Raw genomic sequence first — 18,687 nt, 5'->3', positions numbered from 1 at the left:
TTGATTAAAAAGATTAAAAAAAGACGGAGCAAGTATGAGGAGGATAAAGACCAGTGTTTTTTTCACCTGGGATATCCTTTTGTTATTTTTTAAAATAGCTTCTGGCAGACCTATGAGTAATATATATATATAGTTAAACTTGAATAAACTATTAGTTTGCCTGTTACACGTCTTTTAAATGATTCATATTTATACTTAGCCTCTCATTACGATTCTGCAAGTGCTCAGCCAGACCACATAAACGAGAAACGCGGAATATAGATATTTGATGTTTTTTTTGCCAGCTGATCGTATTAATTGGGAACTAAAACAAAGGCACATGTGCCCGGTGGCTCCGCCTCAGCCATGTGACAGTGTGCAGGGGCTGGCTGAGTCAGCCGGCCCGTCATGCAGCGTCAGTCTGGAGTCGCACAATTATGAAAAAGCAACCTTCCGTTGGAGCTGCAGCCGAAGCGGATCTCTCCAACCTCCACCGGGCTTTCCTTCCAAGGCTAACCGAGAGAGACGCTGATAGATGGATAAAAGCCACGACGCAGCTCTTCCTGAGTCTCAACGGTGAAGAGAATGGTAAGTAATCCTTTGTGAGCTCTCAGCTGCCTCCTCTGGTTTTAATAGTCTTGTCAAATTGGCGCTGAGGATCGTCGTGACTGATCGGGGGTTTGAGTGGCAGGTCCCCCCCGTATGCATGCTGCCTCCTGCCTGTCAGGCACCCAGCCGAGAGCCGGGTGGTATTTGCTGTGTTTGCTGACTGTCTGCCTGCTCAACAGAGACTCTCAGAGCCGGACATAAGCAGCAAAGTGCGCTCCGGTGAGACACTGTCTGGCAAGAAAACCCCAAAAATCACACACGGGCGCTAGCAGGCTAAACAGCTAGCTCGCTAGCGCTATATGCTAGGTACTTAACCCAAGCTAACTAGCTGCGGCAGCTGCCTGATGTTAGCAGCGGTTTTAATGCTACAAAACATAAAGAAGACAACAGAGGCACTGAGCAGAAAGAAGAGTGCTGTTCAGAGCAGCTGGCACTTGTTTAAGACACATTTCTGCCAGCTGTCCCAGATGTCGGACAAGGCACGCTGTCATTGCCAGTAACAAGTCAATGCCACCTTGAGTGGCTTCCAAGTGCGTCTAAACTGAATGGCTTTTGGAAAAGTTTAGAGATGCTGAAATAGTGCATTTGCTGTCTCAGACCTTAGTTAAACCCCTTTACGCCAACTCATTGCTGTTTGCTGAAAGTTAAATGTCTCACAGGCCTGCTGCAGACATTGCTGAGATAAGACTGGGCTCAACATTGTTTTGTAAGATGTCATTTATCCTCTTCCTCGGCCTGACAAGAAACACGGCCTCCCTCTTTCTCCCAATAATTTCCTGTCTAGTCCTTTTCTGGAGTGGTAGATGGAAGCGCTGAGGGTGAGCGGAGAGAGAAGATGCTATTATTGTGTCAGGGTTGTTAGTACACAGTGTGTTTAGAGATGGGTCATATTGGAATTTCCAACTCTTTAAAATCATGACATCTCTATGTATCATGATTTTAGTACATTTTGCTGAGGAAAAGGGTATTGACCTGAATTCAGTCATTTAAATACATTACTCAAATACTAAATCAAAAGTCATACTACAATTTTAACATTGCTATTAGTTAATCCTCCTTAATTTAACATGGACCTAGAGATATTTACAGTATTGGTCATTTAACTCCATCTGATACATTTGTGTTAACTGTATTGTGGCCTGTAAGAAGAGGGACATATCATCACCCAAATCCCTGATAAATTCAGATCTTGTATCACCATATTGATATTCTTTCACCACACCTCTCTCCACTGTGGTGCGTTGCGTCTTTTACCTCCCTGCAAAACTCTCTTTATTTCCCACAATGCTAGCCTGAGCCGGTCACATGCCCCAGCTTACCCCTGGATGAGGGACACTGCTGTGTGCTGCTGCTCCAAGCAGTCTGACAGTGCAGCAAGGATCACCACTAACTGCACGATGTGAACCGATACTGGGTCACCACAGTAATCAGCGTGATATGATCTGTATCACCAATTGGTAATAAAGCTTTATTATTGCAAGTCACAGTTTCTTACGTAACGCAAGCTGGTTGAACTGGTCATCAGCTCAGGCTTTAGTGCTGTGTGAGCTGGTAGAAAATGGTCTTGCATCACTGTGTTGTGCTCCAGTATAAACTCATGCACTGGTAGCGCGTGTGTGTGTGTGTGTGTGTGTGTGTGTGTGTGTGTGTGTGTGTGTGTGTGTGTGTGTGTGTGTGTGTGTGTGTGTGTGTGTGTGTGTGTGTGTGTGTGTGTGTGTGTGTGTGTGTGTGTGTGTGTGTTGGATGCCTGTTTTGGCCTGAAGAGTGACCGTGGCGTGCTTCTCTGAGCTCTGTTATCTCACGCTCTAATCCATTAGCACCGCAAACACAAGCCCATTTGGAAACTGACTGATAAAGTTTTTTCCAGTGGCCTTGAACTGGGCTTTCAAAAAAAGAAGAAATAAATTGTCACAGTCTCAGTTTGTTGATTTTATGAATGGAGCGCACCCCTGTTGTCCTTTACCCCGCTGCTCTGCAGAGCTGAAGCTTCTGGTAAGGCACACAGCTGACTGTGCTCTTGAGTACTCTATTAGCACTGAATGGAATAGCAACTTAGCATATCCTGAATCTCTTCTCACGCAGATGTGTGCTTATAGTAGTCTCTTTTTTTGAGCACTTCTCTCTGCGCTTGCTGCTATCTCTTAACCTTAAACTGATTTAACTTGGATTTTCTTAGGCTAACACAACCACTAGTATCAGATGTGCCAAGTCATCACATGATTTACATTACTAGGTTATACAGCTGCCTGGAGGTAGGACAGCATGACATCAGCCCATGCTGTGCATCAGCCGTGCCCAGGGGCACCAGTGTGAGGGCCATCACACTTTGGTCTCATGACTGTATGAGCTGACTTAACTTCTGTGTGCAACCTTCCAGGAGTTTTATCTGCAGGCTATAATCAACTCTTTCTCTCCATTTAACATCTTTTATAGGCCTAGATCTTACAACAACTAATATGTGCAAACAATTAAAGCCTGTGTTTGTTAAAATGTTTCTTCTTAATGTGTGATATATCCTTTTTTAATGAAGCCAATATAAATGCCCTTTGACTCGATCATCAAATATATATAGATATTTGAACACACTATTTTATGTTAGGAATTTAACATTTTACAGGTACTACTATCCACAGCTGTGAACCTGAGACTTCTACATGGGCCACACTTAAGTCATCAAAATTGTGACGTTAGATCTGAACTGACTTTGCCTGCTGTGACATGTGTGTAAAGATTTAATGCTCGTAGAAATTCATTCAGTCACTGTATTTTAAAATAATGATTATCCTAACACCTTGCATTCCTAAATTACATCTGCTAGCCCTCCTTTGCACATGGGCCCTCCTCAAACACTTTGCTCTGAGCGGCTCTGTCATCAATGTACATGCTATGATTTCAGTGTTTGAGTCATCACGTGCTTGCACAATTGTGAGCACCTCCTTTTTTTTGAAGCACAAATTTGCACCGCTGTCGTTTTTTATTTTACACAAATAAATAAAAAGGACTTGGCCTCGACCGATATAAAAACATGATTAGAAGCAGATTTGAAAGTTAAATGCTCAAATACCCAGAGCTAATGCTAATGCTTTTTAATGTGCATGTCAGTATTCAGAGACATGATGGACTTGAGTCGTGAGGCAGACATACTGTAGCGTAAAGGAGTCTTGACCTTGAATTTGTCTCAGATGACTTAAGACATGACTCGGTCGTCCCCCAAAAGACTTGAAAGCGGGTTAGCACTTTTGTTGGTGTTAAATAGTGATTTCTGTTGTTCAGTGACATTTATTGTAAAGCTATTACTAATTATCATCAATCCCCCATCTATAAAATCTATAATTTAAGTCTATAGAATGTCAGAATATAATGAAAATGGACGTTTAATGTTTTTTGTTTAGTTTTTTTTGCCTGACCAACAGTCCAAAACCCAAAGATATTCAATGTACTGTCCTATAAGACATAAGTAAACAGCAAATAGTCCCATCTGCGAAAGCTGGAACCAGGAAACTCATGGCATTTCTGCTCTAAAAACTTTAAGAGCATCACATTTTTGCCTATTAATGTTCTCTTAATCAATATTTTCAGCTCTAAGTGATTGCCCCTCCAAAATGTACAATGTCTGTGTCTATACACAGACTTTTAGTACCTCTGAGGGTTGTGCAGTTCTCCTGGGATTGGACTTGATGGAAAGAGAAACAGTAGTGAGGAATTAAGGTTATGGCAAGAGAAAACTCATGACAAGAGCCTTAGCTCACTGTACCGTGGAGGATGCCCCAGTTTTTCATCCATGCTGACTACTATAGCCATATACCAGTGGATGAATTGTAATCTTTGTTTTAAAAATCAATTATAATTATAATTAGTTGATCTGTATCAAACGGTGAGGGCAGGTAGTTGCACAAATTTGCCTTTAATTTCTTTTTTTCTAATGAATCCAATCTTACCTATTCAAACCCAGACCTTTTTTCTGTCCTCCATTACAAGTAATGGGAAACTCATTGAAGCCATATCACAGTCAGCACACTTTGATACCAATTTCTCAAAGTAAATGGAACCCCCCCCCCCCCCCCCCCCCCAAAAAAAAGAAAAAAGACAGAAGTTAATATTGTTCCCTAAGACAGTCTTTGAGAACCATTCTTCTATTTGGCTACCGCTCACGCTGAAGGCAGACCTCATAGCCTCCAGTCCTTTCTAATGGGTAATGGGATTGCCAAGCCAGATGTTATCTTCCCCAGTATTACGTCAGACAGGGTTAGAGGAATGATGGGTTGACCAGCCAGCACCCGTTACATTGTTGAGAAAAAGAAGGAGGGGGAAGGAAGAGCTGCGTTGGCAACGTTACAGAGGCCAGTGATTGCTCTGTGTGTGTGTGTGTTTTTTTTTGGAGGGGGGGCATGAAAAATATAAAAGATAGTAGGTGATTAAAATTGGTGTCTGTCTATATAAACACATTCACTATCACAAATAGGGATGTCCCGATCCGATATTTGGATCGGATCGGCCGCCGATATTAGCAAAAAAATGCATATCAATATCGGATCGGCCTGCACGGGAAAATCCTGATCCGGACTCCCGATCCAGTTTGTTTTCAAAACTCCGGTCCGTGTTTTCCAGCGCACCAATGTAGGTAATCCATTCCAGTTTTTGTAAGCTTTTCCCCCCAAATCCGGTCCGCGTTTTTCAGCACACCTAGCGACCTGTCCAGCATCCCACTATTTATTTTCTACTCAGCTTTTTTGTGTGTTTTGCTTTTTTCATACAGTTTACAATATTGTTTGCACTGATGGCTTTTTAAGCCTTGGTTTACACTCTTGTTGTTCAAGAGCAGAGCACTGATGCCAATTCAGTTTGTGTGGTTAATTGACTATTTATTATTTTGTCTATTTTGTGTTTATTTAACCCTGTTAAGAATAAACAGGTCAGCTTCTTATTACCAACCATTGTGGATTATTCAAACTAACCTAATTAAGTTGGCTAGTTGTTCTTAAGAGTAAAACCCTTTTCAACATGAGTATAACAACAAAATAAGTAAATATCTTTAATCTTTAATACATGCTTGGATCGGCCGGTATCGGTATCGGCCGATGCTAAAAGCTACAATATCGGTATCGGATCGGAAGTGCAAAAAGCTGGATCGGGACATCCCTAATCACAAACACTTGATAAATGTGACCACATACACAGTCACCCGCAAACAACCTTTACAGCATCCTACATCATTGAACTGAGAGAGATGGGAAGGTGCTGTACTATATTTCCTACAGGGGAAAAAAAGCAATCATAAAACTTGCATTGCACTGGAGCTTAGAGAAAGAAGCCAGAGAGGAAGAGGGAGGGAGTGAGGAAGTGGGAGAGTGAGTGAATGTGTGTGTGTGTGTGTGTGTGTGTGTGTGTGTGTGTGTGTGTGTTTTTGGCAGCGGCTCTAAAGCGCTCAAGTCTCTTTTGTTGGCTGACATTCTCAGGTACCATGGTTACAGGTTAGCAGAGCACAGTCCTGCTTTATCTCCCTCATTAACACTTTGTTAGATGGTGTTTGATCTAAATCAACACCAAAGCATTCCTCCACAGCTCCACAGCACATATAAGTAAGGTGTGTCTCACATCTGCCACTAGTTGAGCAGGTAGTGAATCTCCATACCGTGCATTAGATTTTAGACTCAGATTAGACCACCAGTTCAGTGAACAAGAGGGCACTCAAGAGTCAATGACCTGCTGTACGTTTCCGAGGCAACGCATGAAAATAACCTCACAAACGTTACTTTTTTTAAATACATGGATCTATACATTTAGAGTCATAGCATTGGAAACCCATCTGCAGCTCATAATATTTGATTTAGGTAAGATTACAGTAGTATTTCCGACACTCACTAATTGGTACACCAGAATCAAACCCACCAATCAGTGTTATTAGATACAGCTGTGTTTACCCTGCTGTGACATAGTTGTTTGTATGTCTAGGGTTATGGTTAGGGTTGTTTTACTGTTGACGAGGTTTGCAACTAATGATCATTTTCATTATCCAAGATAATGGACACGTTGCTGCTGACGTGTCTACTGACCCCTGACCCTGTCATCCCCATACCACCCCTACACTGCTCCTAGTATTCATGTTCTTATTGCATCTCGCAGACACGTAGCACTAATTTCTGAGGACGTAAACAACAAACACTCCAAATGGACGCAGGATATGTGAGGCAGCCATCATGCACACACAAATTTGAAGTGAAAGCTCCTATTGATTTAAAAACAAAAATTTAAAGGGTGGATTCACATTTTTTTCAAGACTGTTTTAAAAACAATTTTATCATTCCCGTATGTGAAAAGGCTTTTGGTTTAAACTAGTTGTAGAGAACCCCCTTTTAACGCAGTTTCATTGAAAGTAATGGGGACAAAATCTCACTTTGGTGTGAAACAGCATTCTTTAAAGATCAGCTGAAGTTAAAATGAGACTTCAGCAGTCTGTTTGACAAATCAAGCCTACATTTATCAATGTCATTATCAATTGAGCCATTTTTTTACTGACATTTCAGGTGCACTCACTTTTGTTTTTCACTTTCAAATATGCAGTTTTGATAATATGATTAGATTGGGGGTTAGTCTACGCTGTGTCGTGTACAATACACAGCAGATTTTCAGGTCATTAAATTAGATGATAAAATGTCAGTTGCTCCCAGGATTTAAAAAAAATCTGCAATACAGATGCAACAGCAGCATGTGAACGAAATATAAAATAAAAGACAAAAAAACTTTCATAGTCAGCAACAGGACTCTCTGTCTAAACAGCATTTAACAGGTAACATAAGTTTTAAATAACATTCAAGCAACCTGTCTGAGCATTGAGGACGTGCTGTAAAACACATAATGTCCTCTTAATAGTGCTGCCACCTTTTATAAGATGGAAATTAGTGTAATCTATCAAAATAGCTTTTGTCAAGTGTACCTCATATAGAGTTGTTCCGTATGGGAGATGTGAGTGTGAGCTGTTCACAGATATGTGAGTCTCTATTGTGGGCTCAATGAGTTGTCAGTGTATTAAATACATTTGTTTGCTGCCCTCAGTTTGATCTGAGTGTTTGTTTTGTTTTTATAATGCTGTATGGCTGCTCTCTTGGAAATCAGTCTCACAATAATAGAGACCTCTTGAAGCGTAAGTGTGCGTAAGGGGTTTTGTGTGTAGTGCATGAATCACAGTTGGTGGTGTGTCTTTAGTAGACAACTAGGTATATATCATTGAGGCCTCTGCCCATCCACTAATCCTCTCCCACACCCCCTCCTCCCTCGTCTCTTTCTTCCCAGCCTAAGTATAATATCTAGTTTGTCTCAGACACATTCATCTGCACCCTGAGTGGTTTCTTACAGATTAACACTTGATGGAGTTTGGAGGCTGCAACCTCTCACTGATCACTCAGCTTTTAACTCAGGCCGGATCTGTACGGTAACGGTGTCGCTGTAGACTTTGAGACCTGTATGGTAAGTGCGTGCAGATCTTCAGAGGGACGAAGACGGAGAGAACTAGAGCGAATGGTTGTGCTGAAGGGAGGCTGTGGTGACTGTGGTTTGTCCAGGAGATGCATGAAGGAGCCTTGGTATGTTCCTGTACAAAGCCCTTAAACACAGAGATGAAGAGGACGACATCCAGGTACACACTCAGTGGTTCAATGTCGCAGGTCAAGCGGTGGGATGACCTGTTTGTTTAGATGTACGGCCACCTTGTACAACGTACATGTTGTGGGCAGCATTGGGCATGACAGTCACTCTGAACACCAGAGATAAGAATCTAGATATTTGGGGTAGATACATAGAGTCAATGAGAGAAGTTGACATGTGACGTCAATTTGCAGCTAGCTCCAGCTGAAAGTAACAAGATGGTACCTGCCTGGTTCTCAACATTTCCGTCCCTGGTTGTTGTAATACTATTGTTCGCGTTTTAGGAATAGTTGAAACGCTTTGGTGTTTGCAGGTGACGGTATTTGCAGGTTTCCCTCTTTGTGCTGGGAGGGATTAACAGTGCTAATCGCTTGTGGGTCCCCATGAGCTGTACTGGAAGAACAATAAGACGTGAAGCCTTAATTGAAAATTCCTGTGACATAAATCCTTGTTTTTAAAATGAATTTAAAAATCATGATACTTATTGAGACAGCGTTATGTAGCTCATAATCATTTGCAGACACCTTTTTAGATATGGATCCTGAACTGTAGTTGTCCTAATTTTACATATTACTTTTTTTGTATTTATTAAGCCTTCTAATCCCTTTTGATTTTCATAGACTAAATCTGGGATTAAGGGGTTACAAGCTCCTTGTTTTGCCCTTTTTAGAGTCCATTTTTACAGAGAACATTGTGCTAACTGTAGTACAACAGGATAATTCAATGCTTTATTTTCTTTTCCACTTGCTTAACCTGTCTGTGAACCTAAAATGGATATAATGTCAGCGCTATTTGTGGAGCATTATTTTTAACACACCCAGTGACAATTTGTTTTGCAGCTTAAATTAATTAAATGCAAATATCAAACTCAAGCACAAGGATTACCAGCTGCTAACATTATACACCTGTTTTTTCTTTGTTCACAGTCCCAGAAACCCTGGATAGAAAGTTCTTTCACCAAGAGGGAATGTGTGTACATACTTCCAGTGTCAAAGGACCCCCACAGGTATGTGTTTATGCTCCTGTAGTGCGCCTTGTGGTGTTAGCCATGGAAACATTGTAATTGTATGGTGTGTGTCAAGCAAGGCCTAACCACTACTCTCCAATGGGTAAATGAGTCTGTTTCCACATAATTTTAATGTTTGTCTGTCACTATAATTACAGTTTTAACTGAGGGTGAAGGCCAGTGATGAACCTGCGTCTCATATCATTTTTCACTGCAAGCGATGGGATTTCTTATTTTATTTTTGGATTTCTCATTTGTGTTTTCTTGTCACAACTTTTCCTATTTGTTTGATTTAAATGAAATATGAATCCAGTTTTCAGTCATTTATTTCCTTTTGTGCTGTTTTTTAATTGTAGTTTTATTCCTGAAGAGCTGGTCTGGATGTGTTTTGTCTGTTATAACAGTTGTTTTCCCCCTGCACTCTTAGTGGAATCTTGCAAAGCAGTGTTAGATTTGTATGGAGGGCTGTTATTGGCTTGGCAGGCAAACCACTCATTCACAGGGCACCAAATCTGAATCAGAAGCACACATGTAATGGCTAAATTAAAGGTACAGCAGCTGGTAGTAACCATTTGTCCAGTTATGAAGAATAGTAGAAATTAAAAGCGAAGGCCTTGTTCCCACAGTTGCGCACATTTACTGTTTAACCCCCTCTTTTGTGGGTAAGCTATTTCTGTTTTTAGTTACACTTTCAATGAGTTGCATTCCTTCCTTTCCACTTTTAAACTCACAGTGATGCTTGGTTACTCTTCTCCTCGTGTTTTCTTTTACATCAATAATTTGCTAGTGTTTTTCTTGCACTAACAACAATATGAGCCGCTGCTTATAGGTGATTCAGAGGTGTTAGTGAACACAGGTCCATGTAACGTTGCGACAAAGGCCTGCATGTGACTGCGATCAAAGTGAGAGTCCCCTTGGCAGGGTTCCTATCTCTCTCTTGATTAAAGGCCAATCTAACCAGGCTGCCTGCCCAGCTGATGATAACCTTCCTAAATGTTCTCAAACAACTTTGTCTACTGAGAACTTCCTTCTCAGTAGTGGAACACAGCCCTCACTTTCGGCTTTTATTATAGATGTTGATTTATCTTTGCAACTGCACTTCACAATTTGGAGGTTTGTGAGTGTTTAAATCAGTGATTGATCGTGTTAAATTCCTTTCAGATGCCTTCCAGGATGCCAGATCTGTCAACAGCTAGTCCGGTAAGTCTCATTTGGTTTTTGTGTCACTCATTCTTTGTTACCAGACAGGATTGGCCCGCAAGAAACCTTGCTAACCTGTGACTTCACACAAAAAAAACTTCCGGCAAATTTTTGTTACTGTGTGTTTCCACTGAGCTGAGACCCTCCTCAGGAAACAATTAACATCCAGGCTTTGTGTGTCAGGATGCACATTCTCGACTTAGGTAATTGATTGAGGCAAGAAAACAGGAGAGGCTTGAGTTGGTCATTAATTGTAATAAGAATTACTTTGTTTTGGCACTTTAAAATTAGAGCTCACCTGAAATGTTGAAATTCTGTCAAACCATGTCATTGTGGTTGTTTGTCAGATTTTGGTTGTTTGATCAGCTTTATATCATATTACTGAGATATATTGTAGTTTTGAAATGCGGTCCTTTTTTCCAGTCTTGATGTCTATCAGTTGTTTGTTGTTCTACCAGCCATAATCAAAGGAGTGAAACAGTATCATTTGTTTTAATCAGTCTTGGCCATGTTTGATAACCAAAAACATCCCTAAATATTTCTTCTAATTTACAGCATAGTAGTTTCTCAAATAACTGTTGGTTTCTGTTCAAATTACCAATGAAATTATTTACTTTGCTTGAGTTAAAGTGCCATGTGCTGTTTCGTTTATTTTTGTTTGTATTCAGTGTTTCTTACCAAAATGGTAGAATTTTTAAATTGTGATTTGTTTACAAACATTTACTTGCTAGCAGTCTTTGCTCACACTTTGCTGTGTTTGGAATGTGTATCATGTCGCCCATGTGCGAGCATGATGACAAACAAATAAAACGGGGACCCACTCTTAAAATCCTTGATCCATAGTGCACCTATTCATCACAAACTTTACCTTAAGTTTCCAGAAAAAGTCAGTTAACGGTTGTCTGAAACCTGAGGTTACTTTTCAAGGATATAATTTTGTGTGTGTGCACGTCCGTCCGTCCGTCCGTCCGTCCGTCCGTCCGTCCGTCCGTCCGTCCGTCCCCACAGCTAATCGCATATACTACTGCTAGTCAAAAACAATGCTTACCTAGACTGTTGCAGGCTAAATTTTGGCTTTTGTTGTGGCTTAAAAACTGACATCCACAGAAAAGTTTAGTCCCATCTTGAACTGGAGTATCTGCAGATTAATTCCATACCTTATAAATTATGATCCACTAAAGTTAGGTACAAGACGAGATGAATAAATACTCGTATGTTATCTTCCCTAGCATCTTGACCGTACACACATGGCGGACTCTTGTAGTTTTGTTTTATTTTTGGTTTGTTTGAATAGTGATTTGTGTTTTCATTGAACTGAAGAGCCATCATGGAAATGTTTTTTCTGTACTGTTTGCTGAAGGATACAAGAGACTAATAGTCATGAGGTGTGGCGTGGATTCCTGGTACATCTACCATGTTTTAATGTTTCCTCCATATCATTATCCTGCTTCCCAAAACAATTGTCTAATAATACTTTAAAATATATTATTTTAATATTATCACAGCTATATTATATGATTTGACTTTTCATCGACATACATATACATAGACACCACATCGACTGCTTCGGCCCGTTGCTGCAATGTCAGTGTTGCTGCCATATTGGACCAGGCAAGACTGCCTATAAACAAGTAGCTTCAGTTTTTCTAGGTAAAAAGCACTATAACATTTACATTTGTTTTTTATATTCAAGTATTTGTGATCTACAGGGTACAAAAAAAGTTTTGTCTCCTGTTACTTAGAACCTTGATAGAATTTAAAACTTGCTAATAAAGTGATTTTGTTGATTGTGAAGGTGCTGCTGTGGACGGCTGGTGCGGCAGCATGTTGGCTTCACAGCCAGCTTGGCCACGAAGTACTCGGACGTGAAATTGGGGGAAAACTCCAACCTGCCCGAGTTGGAGGAGTGGTCGGTGGAAAAACACACAGAGGCGAGCCCCACTGACGCCTATGGTGTCATCAACTTCCAGGGAGGGTCTCACTCGTACAGAGCCAAGGTAGGAGGGCAAATTCTTCTCTTTGCTTGAGGGCAAGTTTTTTATGTGAGAAGAGGGCTGGTGAGATAACTGTCACATGGATTGTGGAAAAATGATCCAACACTGTATTCCAAGATGTTTTGTTCAAGTTTAGTGTACATGGATTTTACCCCTTGTACTAATGTGATGAGTAAAAATCACTGATAAAATGTTGTTCATATTGAAAACTTAGTATGTCATCAATAATAAACCACTTCAAGCTGGATTTGATAAATGAAGAAGAAAGAAATCTTAATTGCTGGTGCACATGATTAAAATCTAGTGCTGAAACAATTAGTCGATCAATAAGTTGTCGATTTAAAGAAAGTGAAAGAGCAACTATTTTGATAATCAGATAATCTTTTAAGTAATGGTTCAAGCAAAAACACCATTTATTTGTTTGGTTTATCAAATGTGAGTTTTTGCTGCTTTTCTCCACTTAATGTGTTCATGCGTGTGCTTTTTGTTGTGTCTGTGTGAATGCCTGCAGTATGTGCGTTTGTCCAACGACTCGCGGCCGGAGAGCATCCTGCGGCTGATGTTGAAGGAGTGGCATATGGAGCTGCCCAAGATCCTCATCTCAGTCCATGGAGGGATTCAGAACTTTGATCTGCACCCACGCATCAAGCAAGTGGTGGGCAAGGGCCTCATCAAAGCTGCAGTCACCACCGGGGCCTGGATTCTAACCGGAGGAGTCAACACAGGTCTGTAGTCTGAGAGAAATTATTTTAGTCTGTGGAAAATGCAAGTACTCCCCCTCCCTTACTAGCTGTGTATCTCAGACAGGAAAAAGTCATTTGAGTAAGTCATCTAATTTAAGTATTTTAATGTAATTGTGGTTTTCAGCTGTGTTTCTCCACAGCAACCAGAATTCAATAAACCGCTTTAGGAAATATTTAATGTCAAATTGCCTCGACAAATCATAATGGAAAATAATTTTAATTAATTTCCATCCATGCACCTTTGCAAATTTTAAATTCACAGATTCACAGAACTGTGCCTCACATGTTCATTGTACACAAACCTGCCCCCAGCATGGTGATGCACATGCTGCAGAAGTTTTAATACTGGGCTTGAAGCATATCATTTGACTGTGTGTCGTGGCCAAGGTGTGTCTGCAGCCACAGCGCAGCGTTAAGATGATGCGGTCTGATCATAGTGTTTAAATCATTACTCACAGGGTCAATTACCCAGACCAGTGATTACTTCTAATGCCTCTCTGGCACCTGGGCCAGTTGGGACGGTCCTCTGGCTCACAAATTACTGCTGAATCCATGAGATCCATCAGCTGAGGATTGTGGTTCATAAACAACTCCACGACTGATGTACCTGTTGCAGACTTGCCCCGCTCGAGGCAAATTGGCCACAGAAGCTTTGGGATCTAGCACACTTTTACCAGTCATGGATTTAAACTCAAATATATAAGTTAACAAGTCAGTCTTATTATTATGTAATTATCACTCAGACTTTTAAGTGAGGCATGGCTAAGATTAAGTAGTAATAAAATGTCCTGTCCAAGAGATCATGAAAGTTAACTGACCGATAATTGCATCCTGTCTAAAGGTGTGGCGAAGCATGTGGGAGACGCTCTCAAAGAACACTGTTCGAAATCATCAAAGAAAATTTGCACTATTGGGATCGCTCCGTGGGGAGTCATTGAAAACAGGAACGATCTTATCGGCAGAGACGTAAGACACATCTCTTAAAATCTCATTCCTAATTGTTCTTTCCTGTATTTTAAGAATATCACAACAAATGACCTTACTATTTAATATTGATTGTTTTTTTTGTATTGTTACTTTAAAAAAAATCAGCATCTAATTTCTACTTCTCTGTTACCACTTAATTTCCACACAACAGATTAACGCTCCATATCAGACGCTACTGAACCCTCTCAGCAAACTAAATGTTCTCAATAGTCTCCATTCCCATTTCCTCCTGGTGGATGATGGGACGGTGGGCAAGTACGGCGCTGAGGTCAAACTTCGCCGGGACCTGGAGAAGCACATCAATCTCCAAAGAATACATGCACGTAAGACAACCGGCAATGGAACATTTTCTTTAAGTACAAAAGTTCCCCCCACTCGTTTTTCTGAGAATCATATTGTACGTGATCACTTTAGATCCATTAAAGTAGTCTGTGGTTCTTTTCTTTCAGTTGAATTTTGAATCGGGTGCAAAACCGGAATTTTACTGAATAAAGCTGCATATGTGAATAGTGAACATCACTAGTGGTGCCTGAAAGATTATCGCTGTAATTTATCGGGGACTATGTATGAAAAAGGTTATAATGTTTAATAGTGAATTAGCGTTGCATCTTCTAGGATGTCCTGTACCCTCAGACAGATCTAAACAAGGTGTAGTTATCACAGAGTCAGTTTTTTTTAAGCTTGGTGGAAGCACGGTGATAACACTGAAGTGGTCATTATCATCTCGACCTCACAAACTGTCATTTGGGTGGGGCTGCGTTTGGTGAAAGGCTTAGTAGAAGAATGCAATGATATAACATAAGCTCCAACTCTCAGCTGGCCTTTGGTTCACTTTCTTGTAGGTATTGGTCAGGGTGTTCCTGTTGTGGCCCTGATCTTTGAGGGGGGTCCTAATGTGATCCTGAATGTGCTGGAGTACCTTCAGGAGAGCCCTCCTGTCCCAGTGGTGGTGTGTGAGGGGACTGGCCGAGCTGCTGATATACTGGCCTACGTCCACAAGCAGACTGAGGAGGGAGGGTAGGACGACAACACACACACACACACACACACACACACACACACACACACACACACACACACACACACACACACACACACACACACACACACACACACACACACACACACACACACACTCAATCAGAGAGGACGGGGGCAGGCGGGGGAAAGAAAATGATGACTGTGGATGATATGCCAAGGCTGAATCTATCCAAACACTGTTGTACTGTGTTGATTTATTGAGTAAAATAGAGAAAACCTAATGTTAACCATTACACTTGAGGTTCCCAAAAGTAAGATCAAGGTTTCAGCAAGTGTTGTGTTCTGAAATATTTAGATGTGTAGTAAATAAAAATGTCATTATGGTTATGAATGTTTTACTGCAGTGCTGCAGACAGTGATGATCTTTGCTGCTTCTTCTGTTCTTTTTTTTTTTTACAACTCCTTTAATGGCAGCGTCTTTGGTGACTCTGATCTATTTCGGTTCCAGAAGGATTTCTAACAACCCAACCGCAGCCCAGCCTGTTATAAAAGAGAGAAAACATTTTTGAATTCGTGATAAACGTAATCTGCGGACACGCTCACCCAGCCAATGAAATATACATAAAATGCACAAAATGTAGTTAGATAATCACACACTATGTGAAAAAATTGACGACTATTTCTGTGCTGCTGCTTTTCAGGGGGCATCTTTTTATTGGCGGATATGCCTAATCTTATCTCGTCAGTCTTTCCACACTGAATACGGAGCTGATGATCAGTATTCAATCAATTCTGTCAACCCAAGATTTTTCCAATCTAGCTGTAAACACACAGAAAAAGGGCGTGATATGAAATAATAATAATAAATTCACTCTGACTGATTTGTAGAGCTTTATAAACATGCTGTTGAAGCACATTATGGCTATTATAGGAGTAGACAGTGTGGCAAGAAAATGTAACTTTTATGTTTTTCTCTCCAGAATTACTTCCTATAAAATGAGCAAATATAAGCAATATAAACATACATTGGACTCTGGGTACAGTCTATTGGACCAGTTCTTCATATTTGAACTTTATTTAAAAAGTTCAGTACTAGTAAGCCACCATTTCATAGCTTACGCAAAATTGCTAGCAAAAAAGTATATAAAAGTTCCCTATTCCCCAGATGATGCCATTTTTCCCAATCTCCATGGTGACATGCTCAACTTCAAAATGAATGAGTGTCATTACACTGAAAGGCCGGGGTTGATCCCTGAGTTAATTTGCTTTATCAGTAACTTCACTTTATGACTCCTGCTGGTTGAGGTCAAGCTATTGTGTTCCCAAAATTCACAATCTAAATTTAACTTGAACTCTGACTGACCCCTTAAATGTTACACAATAATCTTTATTTACAAGTAAAGTTTGATGACACCCAGTGGCACACACTCATTCTCTAGAGAGCAACACTATCAACGTTATTGATTAAGGCCAGAAAACTAGGTTAATTTGATCTCTGTGTTATCCATATCATAGACAGAACATTTAGATTTGAAATACTGTATTGATTTTTTACTGACAGACTAACAAGTAACCGTGTCGTGCTGTAATTCTTCTATAGTGGTCTTCCTGATGGAGTGGAGACAGACATCATCGCAACCATCAAGAAAACCTTCAACTTCAGCCACAGTGATGCCATCCATCTCTTTCAGACTCTGATGGAGTGCATGAAGAGCAAAGAATTGGTAAGTTTGTACACATTCACCTAATGACAAGGCTTTCTTTTGACTTAATAGAGATAATTAAGTGTCAGAATCACTTAATGAATATAACAAAAAGTTGTGGAAACTAACTAACTAGATGTAATAGATAAATCACTGTGATCAAATGCAGTTTAAGACTTTATTGATCCCCAGAGTAAATTCAGGTAACTGTAGTGAAAGAAACAAGGTAACCGATAAGAACGAAGAGTAGTAAACACAACAAAATAAAAAGTTTACTTATACATGAGTGACATCAGCTGAAAGTTGTTAGGCTGTTAGTTTTTATGAATTGATGTTATATCAAAAAAAAAACTTTGTAAACATCTGGACAATGTCAGCAGGAACATGATAAATAAGTGCTATCTTGTTTTTTGGAAAACAGATCACTGTGTTTCACATCAGCTCTGAGGATCACCAGGACATTGATGTAGCCATTCTGAGGGCTTTACTCCAAGGTTAGTCGATGACTTCTCTCTGAACCTTTTTTTTTTCTTTTTTAAAGAAACATTGCTCTGAGATGTTGAATGTTGGCATTGGAAGATTATAAGATTTCAAGACTTGGTAATGTTTTCATTCTGATATAGATATGCTTTGAGAACAGAGTGTCCCCCTGTGTGCCCTTCTCTTTGTGTTTCTGAGGAGATCATGTTGCCTGCATTCACAGGGCCTCCTTAGTCCAACACTGTCAGTCACAAAGCTGCATGTTTCCATCTTATCCCTCTTCCTTCTTTCTCTGAATCCTTCCCATTTTGTGTTTCTCCAACAGGCTGTAGAAAGGATGTTCCTTTCTTTATTATATTGTTAACTCTGACACTGTCATTTACATGTAAAGGAATTATTCATGGATTCATGAAATAGGGGTGTTGCACTGATTGTAAGGTGCAGCAAATTAATGTTGGGTGTTCACCCTCATTCCATGTAGACCAAAGCCAAGAATGTGTTTGACTGGAAAAACAGGTTTAGACTTTCTAAAGACAGTCCGAGGACTGCAAGTGATTGAAAAGCCCACTCAGGCAAATATTTGTCGACCTGAGGCACATTCATCTCTGTGAAACAGTAACTTAGAGATCAAAAGGACCCTGGGGTTCGAAAGCTCTCAAGCCTTTTAAAGAATATTGAGTGCGGCTTAAAGATCTTTTCTCTTTTCTACTTTGATTCACTTTATTTATTACTCAGCAGGCAGCATGTAGCAGGCTGGATGTGACTGTTGTTAAAACCACAATAAAGAGCATATGTGCTTTTTCATGTATGGATTTTTACGCCTGAAAAATCTGGTTATTTGGAAATCAATTTAGTCAATTTGGTGATTTTAGCCCACCAGGATTCCTGTTTGGTTCTTGTTTAACATTCAGACAATCACTTCTGTGTGAGGGGAACATCATCATTAGATTCAGAGGACAATAAGGCAGATCACAGTGGAAGAGAGCAGTAGACTGAACAGGGATTTACTTTGTAGTCTAATCTGCTGTGTTGCTGTATTAGTGTGTAATTGACTGTATTACTGCCTCGGCCCTGCTCTACTAACCCCCTCTAATCCTGCTAGCTGGCTAACAGGAAATACACAGTTAATAAGGCTTTACTTGCCTGGAAATGTATATGTGTTAATGTGTGTGTGCTTTTACACATGGCTGTACCTGTGTGTTTCAGGCACAAACGCGTCTGCCTTCGATCAGCTGGTCCTGACTCTGGCCTGGGACCGCGTAGACATTGCCAAGAATCATGTGTTTGTGTACGGACAGCAGCTCCTGGTACGTTTGTGTATTTGTTTGAGTGTGTGTTTTGTGTGAGCCGCAAGTTCCATGGTT

The 18,687-nt window shown here is 40.4% G+C and overlaps 1 protein-coding gene across 2 annotated transcripts in view; it reads left to right on the top strand.

Annotated features, from left to right (window-relative positions):
- The first annotated feature begins 400 nt into the window (after positions 1–400).
- Positions 401–18,687, top strand: part of trpm7 (transient receptor potential cation channel, subfamily M, member 7) — a 38,722-nt gene continuing 20,435 nt past the window's right edge. For both annotated transcript variants that reach the window (XM_062420844.1, XM_062420852.1), the window contains exons 1-11: positions 401–567; positions 9,156–9,235; positions 10,397–10,435; positions 12,231–12,432; positions 12,941–13,154; positions 14,014–14,138; positions 14,311–14,482; positions 15,002–15,176; positions 16,741–16,864; positions 17,265–17,337; positions 18,530–18,630. In XM_062420844.1, the coding sequence (XP_062276828.1) occupies positions 565–567; positions 9,156–9,235; positions 10,397–10,435; positions 12,231–12,432; positions 12,941–13,154; positions 14,014–14,138; positions 14,311–14,482; positions 15,002–15,176; positions 16,741–16,864; positions 17,265–17,337; positions 18,530–18,630 (1,308 nt within the window). In that variant the 5' untranslated portion in view covers positions 401–564. The remainder of the gene's footprint in view (positions 568–9,155; positions 9,236–10,396; positions 10,436–12,230; positions 12,433–12,940; positions 13,155–14,013; positions 14,139–14,310; positions 14,483–15,001; positions 15,177–16,740; positions 16,865–17,264; positions 17,338–18,529; positions 18,631–18,687) is intronic.

This window comes from Scomber scombrus, chromosome 1 (genome assembly GCF_963691925.1).
Source record: "Scomber scombrus chromosome 1, fScoSco1.1, whole genome shotgun sequence".
NCBI lineage: Eukaryota > Metazoa > Chordata > Actinopteri > Scombriformes > Scombridae > Scomber > Scomber scombrus.
This window is presented reverse-complemented; position numbering and strand designations above follow the sequence as displayed.